Below are 9,903 nucleotides of genomic sequence, written 5' to 3'. Positions count from 1 at the left end.
GCGCCTTGGCCTTCCTGACCCCATTCCTACACAACCGGACCGTGTCCCTGTACTCTTCCCAGGATGCCTGTCCCTGCTTCCACTGCCTGTGCAGTTCCCTCTTCCTCCTTAGTTTGACCAGCATCTCTTGTCTCAACCACGCCGGTCTCTTCCCTTCTTTGCCCGATTTCTTACACCTAGGGATCGAGAGCTCTTGCGCTGTGTGGATCACATCCTTAAAGATCTGCCAGCTCTGTTCTGTCCCCTGTCCCTGAGGACCGTTTCCCAGGGAGTCCTTCTGACTCTCTCCTTGAGGAGCTGGAATTTTGCTTTTCTGAAGTTCAGAGTCCTGACTGTACTCTTTGTTCTTCCCATTTCCCTCAGGAGCGTGAGCTCTACCAGCACATGATCACTGCAGCCCAGGCTGCCTCCAATCTTGACATCTCTGATGAGCTCGCTTGCATTGGTGACCACCAGGTTTCAAAGGTTTCAAAGCAGCTTCTTAAAAAATGTCCTCTGTGTTATAACAGCAGATGGGTAGGCTGATGTCTTTAATTGCAGGATTTTAGTCCTGACAAGAAATTTAACATACGGCATTGCTGGACTTTCTGTCTTCAACAGCTGTCCCTGTGTCCTGAGGCTCTTACTAGGAATAGGTGAACGTAAGAAAGTAGAGGGGGTTTCTTGTTTGTTTTAATAACTAGTGTATGTCTGTGCGTCCGGCAATAACATGCTACATCTATTGGCATATCTATTTCTTGGTGCCTTTTCTGTATGTAGATAGAAATGAAATACTTGTCTAGCTCCACTTTGGGGTATCTCCTTGCAGCTTTCTGATCTGATCCAGGACCAAATTTGAAGACACTATTGAAGTAATAGAAAGTAAAAGTAAAAATGCAAAAGTAATAGTAATAAATGTAAACCAGTAATAAATATGAAAGTTGCAATAATAAATGCAATAGAAATCTTCTCACGAGGTTTTTATTTTGCCTGTTTTGGTGTGTCAGTGCTGGCCAAAATAAGATTTTATTTTCCCTCAGGTGAGAGACCTCTCTATTGCATACTTCCTGGTGGGATTAACATACCTTTATGTTGGAGTGATAATTTTTGCTTCTTTTCCTTCTCCACCACTATCCAAAGAATGTATTGAACAGGTGAGATATTTTACTGCAGTATGTATTTGTCCTTGATTTTTTTATAAATATGTATTAAAAAAAGAACTGCTACTGCTTCTTGCTTCATGACTCACCCTGGCAGACGCATCTGTCCTTAACTGCGATCAGTTGTCTGAAGCCTCAGGGGCACTACCACAAGCAGATGAGTAATGCTTGTGTTATCTCATTTATATTCATGCCTGGTTGCCAGACTTCTTTAAAAAACAAACAATTAATAAATACTCTGTGAAGGTGATGAAGAAAGGACCAAAATGAACAGTTGAGTCTTTGATTTCTTTAGCGCCTCTAATCCTGAAAAGTATTATGTTTATGTTCAGTTCTGTGTGCAGCGATCAATGCCACTCATTGGGATTTGTTTTGGGTACTCCAGAAGAAAAATAATGTGAATGCAGGCTTGGTTAGATAGGAGTCCTGGCTATCTGGTTGCCAGCAGAGTTGTTCAGATAATAGCCCTACATGGAACACCCTGTGAAGGCTATTAAACTCTTACCTGCTTGTAGGCAAGGCTGATGCCCACACCCTAAATGACTTCAAAGACAGGAGTTATCAATTGGTGATCCATTTTATGCTAGGTGCTCCATGTCTCTTGCATAATATTTAGCAATAAAGCAGCATTTAAAGGCTTCCTCTGCCTGTAGGTTAGTTAGAACTGGTACCACTGTTTAACCATGAAATGATTTTTTGAACCATTTGAAATAACTTCATGGGGTGAAATCCACAGTTAAGTAATAGATGACAAGTGATTTTCTTCCCATTTATTTTCTGTAGTTATCCCAAGTACTTACAAAGCCATTTTTCTATTTCCATGATATTTAAGTCTCACACTACTTTTTCAGATGTTCCCATTTGTAGTATATGATCCGTTCCTTGTTTGTATATGATCCAGTTTTACTGATTAAATAACTGTTTTTAACAGGTGACAGGAGCATATGAATCCATCTGCTTAAAAAATCAGGTGGCCCTTCCACAGCCTTGATTATTTGAGGATGTTCAGAAGATTAGAAAATAATTCCATCTTTAATGCTAACATGAAAGCTGACATCAGCCCTGTAATACTCACAAATGAGTTAGTGTTTGGTAGCAAGGCAATTGTAAAAGAGGGAGAGGGTATTTCATATTATGGAGTTCATTTAGCAATTGTAGTTGCTTGGCTTTTATCTCTTTCTTGCATACAGCTATTAAAAATCATGTAATTAAGCCACTATTGAAAGTGTAACATTATTCCTATGTTTAGAATTTTCTAGATAACTTTCCCAGTGATGACATCATGTCATTTGTTGCAAGAATATTCCTGCTATTCCAGATGATGACTGTATATCCACTGTTGGGCTATCTGGCACGAGTTCAGTTGTTGAGACAGTTTTTTGGAAACCCTTACCCAAGGTAAGAAGTCTGCTCCTTGATGAGTGCTTGGCACACTTTGCTTAACTGGCCTTCTGTTGTCAGAAATTTGGCTGAGCTTTCAGGGATTTCCTTTGCTGCATTAGGTAGTTTCAAGAGCTAATTTCACAATGTAGAGCCGGGGGATGAATAGGCATGCAAAATAAACTTGCCAGCAGATCAGGACTGCTGCAGCTTGGCAGAGCAGAATGGGGGGGGTTCTTTTGCTTTAGCTCTTCAGAGGAATTTAGTCAACATGGGTCCTTTCTGTTAGGCATTTGTATGGCAAAATAAAAGTTGTACAGGAAAAAACTTTGTTCAGTCCAGAAGCATTTCATCAAGTAGTCTTCAAGCTGTGAAGGGCTTGCACCCTGATATTAAGCTTTCAGGGTGACATACATGTTTTGATTGTGCACAATTAGTAATCATCCATCTGTTTTTAAACAGAGCTAATAGCTAAGTGAGTTTTTAGCCATGTTATCTAGGCTGCTGCTACGCTTATAAAAATAGCTTTTCATATGCTAATTTTAGAGATGAGCCACACCCCTGCATTTGTACACTGTCTGAACTCCAGAGAAGAGCTGATCCAGATTTCAGTTTTAGTTTTTTTTTAAATAAAACCTAAGACATTTATATTTGGAGTATTGTCTGAATTTGTCACAGCTGAGAAGTTGGCATTTATCTCCAAGTTTCTTATTTTATATTGTGAATTACTGTTGGTGGAGGAAAGGGAAAAAATACCCCAGGAAGCACTGCGTATTTCCTCTGTGGCACCAGCAGTAGCATACAGGTCTGGGAAGACGTTGTTCCAAGTTTCAGGTTTCTTCTGGGTCTTAAAATAGGTATGAGAAGGTCTAGAAATTGGATGCCTAAAATTAGTCAGTGAAATAAGTGCCTACTTTTTTTGATGCTAAATTGTACGCAGTTCAATGTTGAGGAGTTTTTTAGGAACTGCTGCAAGTTACTGTTGGAAACAAGGCCATTGATTTAAGTGCTAAACATGGATTTCACAGCCACTGGGAAATAGCCGTGTCCTTTTTATTATGTGGATGTGCCTCTTCCTATCTCCTCCCTCCAGTTACTCCCTGACCAGAATGGTTTTCATTTCCCTCATGCCCTTTCCTAGAACCTACAGCTTCCTACCAGTCTCTTCTCAGGTTAATTCCAGCTTGCTGTTTTAAGCCTTCATGGTATGACGAATGTGATGATGCAAATACTTGCTTGGTTCTTGTCTCCAGGATGTCCTGTGGGTAGCTTCACTCACTTTTTTTTTTTAAAGACTCCATATAGGGAGGTATTTAAAGTTTCTGAGAAGTCAAAAATGGTTTCTAGGAAGCCACTTAAATCGCTCCAACCTATAGTGCTAAGGTAGTACCTTCTGGCTGGCTGGCTATGTCCCCCTCTCTAGTATCCCATGTATCTCCAATATAGCACAAAAATCACTCCGCTAACCTCCAGGCTCCGGCATCTGTGCATTTACAACCAGCAAGATCAGCCCTTAGTTTTTCTACGCAATGGGGACTAACTGAAGTCTGGTAGCAAGCACAGGACCTTGTCTCTGGGGGGATAGTAAAGATTTACTACCTGGCTGTGAAATAAGTATTTTGATGACTAGTGATGACCAGTAGCTAAAACTGACAAAGGTCCTTTAGTGGCACTGTGCTGATATCACTGTTCTAGGAAAAAAATCAGTATTCTGATTTTTCCCCAGAGCTGCTTTTGTGGGGAAACGTTTTGCAAATACAAAGAAGTAGCTCTTACTGACATAAATTGATGTCTCAGGGAGCCTTTTGATCCACCCTGAAGAACCTAGATGGAAATATTAAGTTCCATGGCTTTTGTGTAGGAAAATGAGCCCTCTACTAGTAGTTGTATATACTTGGCTCCTTTTATCGAAATTTGCAATGTCCAGGGCTAACAGTTGTTGGAGAAAAAGTGGGATAGAAAGTGGGGTTCTGTGCTGTTCTTCTAGAATAATTAAAAAAAAAAAAAAAAAAGCCCCACAGTTTAAAATCTTGTATTTTTGTGACTGATTCTCTACATTTACATGATTTTTGTACCTTTTTCTGTTTTTATTTTCTGGTTGTGGAAGTGGGGTTTAGGGGTGTGCACTGATGGTATAGCCATCCATCTGTTTATACAGCACATTGAGGAGTGTACTGAAATCATACGGATTGTGCATTTGAGGATCTCTGTTGGCAACCTAGCCTCATTTAACCCTGTGATTCAGTGTGCTATATCACAGTATTTCTATAGGTGTATCCTTCCTGTATTAAGTTTCCTTTGCAGCTGAGAGAATGTTATAAATTTACCTTCTGGCTATAATTGTCCAATTGTTTCTCTTTTTACAAAAAACCCCCAAACACCACCACCTCCTTTGGTCCAAGTCCCCATTGTAAGTTTTCCTATCTTCATTTTTAAACCATGGGTTGCTCCATATGGATGTGCTGTGGGTTTCACATGAACTGGAAGCTCCCTGGTATTAAAAACTGGGCTTCTTCATATGACCAGTTGTTGGCAGATGTGGATACCTGCTGCTGCTATGGATGGAGTTAACCATTAAGTTACTCTCTGGAGCACTTCGAATTCTTGATGCATCTTAAGTCTGGCTGTTGATTGAATAGTTTGGTCATGTGCATGCTTACACCTGCAGGCTGCCAGATAATTTTTATTTCCTAGCAGTGACTGTATTGCTCAGATCAATATGATTCTTTGCTTTAACTCCTTTTTCTTTACTATTTATCTGTCACTGGTTATGATCAAGCAGAAGGTATTAGTTTGCTTTTTTGTAGTTCTTAGTCTCGACAACTGGTCTAACCCAAGGCAATTTCTACCAAAAGCAGCATCCTGTTTCTTATCCTGGCTTTTGCTGGTAGGCCATGGGTTATGACTGGATTAGAATGAGGAACCATTTACTCAACTTCAGGGGAGCTTTTCTTGTCTGAAGACTGATCCCCATGTCTTCGGTCCTACACTTTTTAGATACTTCTCAGTGCTATTTTTCTACTAACAATGCTTGACGCACTTAGCCATAGTGTATCCTTCTAACCTGTAGTCTTGCGTGATGAAGCAGCTCCCCCTCTCCAAACTTAAAAGTTTAAGCAGACGACACATAACTTTCTCTTCTCCCAGATCTCACATCAGGGATCAGCTGAACAGTGGCAGCTTGCTTGTCTGAAGCATAGAGGAAATGAGTAGCATCCTCTGTCCTCCAGCAGTAAGGAGGAGAACACAAGCCCCCCTGCTGCTAAGAAGGGGGATTCTCCTTCCTCTTATGTACCAGCATCAGCCACCTGTGTCTCTGCCAATCTTAAAAACACCTACGTGTGTAGACATACTGGACACAGTAGTCTCCTGACAGGCATCATCACAAAGCCTTCAGCCTTTCTGTCCTTCCTGCAAAAGATACAGAGACAAGAGAAGGCTTCCCTATTCTTTCTTTCATTTTGCAAAATGTATGCTAGTGTACAGACTACAACACAGAAAATGACGCACTGGGATGAAACCCAAAGAACTGTTCATTCTCTTCTTCTCTCCCTGGTGTTGTAAAGGAAGGCCAAAATGTCATGTATTGGGAAATCACTTACTCTCTAAAGTGAGATATGTTTGCAATGGCATCATTTAATGTGTGACTTAGGGCCAGAGGCATGTGGTTTATCTGCTGTTTCTTACATGACTGGATCTTCTTAGATATACAGAAAGCTAATTTTTTTATTATTGTTATTGCCTCTTGGCTACAGTGATGTTTGTGACAGAGAATTCCCTTGATTAAGTTGTACAGTCATCTGATCAGTTTTTAAAACTTTTTAACATCTTTCCTGTTCTGAGAGGTTAAGTAAGCTGATGGACAGAGATCACTTGGCTTTCCTTAAAGCTTGTCCTCCCTTTATTCCATGGTATCCCAGAAGACCTGCCAGTTCTCCCACAGATGTGTGTCTCCTGATGCAATGAAGTACATTACTGCTGTTGCATGCGCGTTTAGTTATCTGCTCTTCACCTAGCTTCTGTCTTGCTTCTTAACTGCTGTGATTCATTGTCTTTTGACTGATGTCACTTGAGTGAGATTTCCAGGAAGAAAATGCATTTTTAGATACAGTAACCTTGCAAAAATTCTTACATGAACAATCCTGGTTTGCTTTTTTCCTTGCTTTCCTGTTTTCCTTATTGTCTTTGTTCACCCTGTGACCCTGTGCTGAGTCCAGCACTTCTAATTTCCTTGCATCTGACCTGAGGGGATTTAAAATCAGCTTCTTTCTTTAAATATGCCCTGCCCTAGGGTTTGGTTTCACAGTTTTCGATAATGATTCTTACTTTGAGAATGCTGAAGTTAATTAGATATATGTGGTCACTGTTGTTCAGTGGCTTAACTGTAATTACCACTTCCGCAGGAGAAAGCTTGATAGAGCAAGCCCCCTAATCGTCTTCTGCCATACCACGTTGTTTCTGGACTCTGTCAATCTGAAAGGTTAACCTTGCAATGGGGAAAACCATCAAGGCTTAGGGGAGAGCTTGATTTCTTCTCCTTCTCCCCTTTCCCCTCCTCTCTGCTACCGTTTTTGTGGGATTGTGGGATTTTTGCAGGTGAGCAGCAATTCCCTGTATAGAAAAGACCTAGAATCTTCATCTGCCCAACCGAGAGTATTGAGACCAAGTGCTGTCGGATTGCTGTGGATTGCTGTGGGTGTGCCTCTTCTGTGAATTACAGCCTCCTTGAGGCAATCCAACCTGCACCTGGGAGCCTAACAACCTTGCCCAGGCTACCCAGGACGGTCCAGCCTTGGCATGGGCCATCCAACTCTGCTGCCATTGACCACGGGGAAGAAAGTTACACTGCTTAGAAAACAGCTGTGTGCCAGCAGGGTGGTTAGGTAAAAAGGGGCCAAATACTTTCTGACCTCTAGTATCATCTAAATACTTTTCTTCCTACAATCATAATAAGCAGAGGTGGTATGGTTATGCCCCCCAAAAATACTGTTTTCCTGACTGCCCTTTTGCAATGTCTGGTGACCATTAATTGTACCGTAAGCCAGTGCCAGGCTAAAACTGAGCAATTTAGAACTTGTTAAGATGTCACGGGCTATGAGAAATGCTTGTCCCTTCTGGACCACACCTGCATGAATATATCTCAAATAATACAGCTACTAGTAGCCTGAGGTATCAGATTCTTCTTTATTCAGAAGGGTTGTTTTTTTTCTATTTGATAATGCCTTTTTCTCCATTAGCAATGAGGCTTTTTTCTGTCTTGGAGCTGAGAAGAACTATGAATATCTGCCTAGGTAAAGAAAGGGGCTGCAGGTTAAACACCTGTTACCCAATAACATGGTTACGACTCAGGCCATTTCAAAAAGGTAGAAAAGAGAACAAGAATGTTCCAGGGGAGAAGTACAGTGTAACCTTTTGCCCTGAAACAGATGGATTTAAATCCTTTTCAGACTTTTTGATTTTGGTATTGTTCTTGAGGATCCTGCTTAATTGCAAGTACTGAATTGTTTCAGAGGCTCCAGCATTTTGAGACCATTGTTTTCAGTTGAGCCAAAACACATTTCCCCACACACACCCAATTATTTTTTCCCAGATCAAGAGGCTGAAAAATGTTTCATTTCACACCAAACACACATGTACCACTTTGCTTTTGAAGTTATAAGAAGCTAGAATTAATGTTTTAAAAGGCAACAACTTTGAACTACAAAATCACTTCTGTTTTAAATCATGTCAGAATGAAATACTTCAGACTTTTTTTTAGGTTTTCTGCTAAAATATTCTGAACTCACCATAATTTGCAAAACGTTTTTGAATTACTAAGCCTGCATTCTTTTTAACCCCTCTTGCTAAAAAATTAATCTCATCAAAAAAAGAATGGAAGAAGTGCTGTCATTTTCTGTGTTCATAAACTTTTGGCTTCAGTTGTGCTATCTGACAGTAAGATTTGCAATGTGCCATATGTGTGGGGAGAGAGGAAGCAATTTTTAATGGCAAACACTTTTTTACAAACAGTTTAATGAATTGGCTTTCCTTAGCAGTATTAGAGAAGCAGTAAATGTGGATTTAATTTTTTATTCTTAGGGTGTTACCAGCTTTATATCCAATTATGTTTCTGTTAAAGCTTCAGCTGCTGTATTTCCACTTCTATCTTTAGTCTTTGAGATACATCTCTTGTACCACTGTTAAAATGACATGTCCAAAATTAAAGCTATTATTTCTGTCTTTCTGAAATCAATCCTTAAGAGCGAACATTAGAAATAGTCTAATAGTCTTAAATTATTCCTTTGTGTTTAAATTGCCTCCATTCCCCTAAACTTTAATGATACTACTCTACATCTCTAATCTTTCTTCCTAAATGGAAACTGGCAGCCAGCCTTTCAGCCATGGAAGTGGTCACCTTTAAAAAGCTTGTTAGTTAGTAGCATCCACCATAATACAGATACTTTCTACAGTTAAGAAAAAATTAGCATTGGCTTACAGATTTTGTTTATTTTAAGAAATCAAATCCTCCAGAAAAATAAACCAAACCTGTAAGCGTATGTATGTTTCCTCTTTGTGCATTCTTTTTTCCCTTCATAGAAACAGCTGTGTGACAAAAATGTCTCAGTTTTTTATTATGTTTCCTGACTTTGTCTTATGTTAAAATATACCAACATTTCATATTCTCTAAAGAAAAATGATACTCTCCTGAGTTTCAGCTCTGTGCATAACCACACTGAGTTTGTCTGATGCATTAAAAGCTGCTTTTGCAGAACAGAAAATCTCCATTTTTTCATCGTTAATGTGGAAAGGAAAGCAACGGGAAATTATTTGTAAAAATAAATTAAACAAAAAATTCCAGCATAAATAGTACACAAGTCAAATATTAACTGCCGCACAACATTCTAAATGTTTGTCCTCTTATCAAAATGCATTACAGTTCAAGTTTTAATGTGTTACTTCCCTCCTAGTATTCTGTGTAATGTTTTCCACTCAATACATCTTTTCCTTTCTTCTGGTTTCCATTAGTTCACTTTGAGCAATTCAGATCACTCTCTGAACAAGCTAATTCTTTCTTGTGGGAATTAAGTTATAAAGTATTGTTTCTTTGGTATTTGAATATCCATCTGAAATACTTCAGTGCTGAGTACCATGTATGGTGTCTTTCAGAAGAACTGCCAAATTACACATACTTACTGCTTAAGAATATTTTGAGTCAAAACACTAGATATTTAGAGTTTGGCACTCTGAATATTCAGTAGATGTTGTGTTTGCTGTGAAATTAATTAGTTTTAATAGAGTGAGTCGTGCAAATGGAAAGGCCATCCATGTACCAGTTAAATGTTAGTGTAAATGAAGGATAATGGTGGCATTTTGTCATAAATACAGCATAGATTTTAACACTCTT

The 9,903-nt window shown here is 39.4% G+C and overlaps 1 protein-coding gene across 1 annotated transcript in view; it reads left to right on the top strand.

Annotated features, from left to right (window-relative positions):
* SLC38A9 (solute carrier family 38 member 9) overlaps window positions 1-9,903 on the top strand; it is a 42,723-nt gene that overhangs the window by 30,080 nt on the left and 2,740 nt on the right. Inside the window, exons 11-12 of the mRNA XM_009648258.2 lie at window positions 1,020-1,133; window positions 2,389-2,537. Of these exons, the coding sequence (XP_009646553.1) occupies window positions 1,020-1,133; window positions 2,389-2,537 (263 nt within the window). The remainder of the gene's footprint in view (window positions 1-1,019; window positions 1,134-2,388; window positions 2,538-9,903) is intronic.

Source organism: Egretta garzetta, unplaced genomic scaffold, assembly GCF_000687185.1.
Source record: "Egretta garzetta isolate BGI_Z169 unplaced genomic scaffold, ASM68718v1 scaffold471, whole genome shotgun sequence".
NCBI lineage: Eukaryota > Metazoa > Chordata > Aves > Pelecaniformes > Ardeidae > Egretta > Egretta garzetta.
This window is presented reverse-complemented; position numbering and strand designations above follow the sequence as displayed.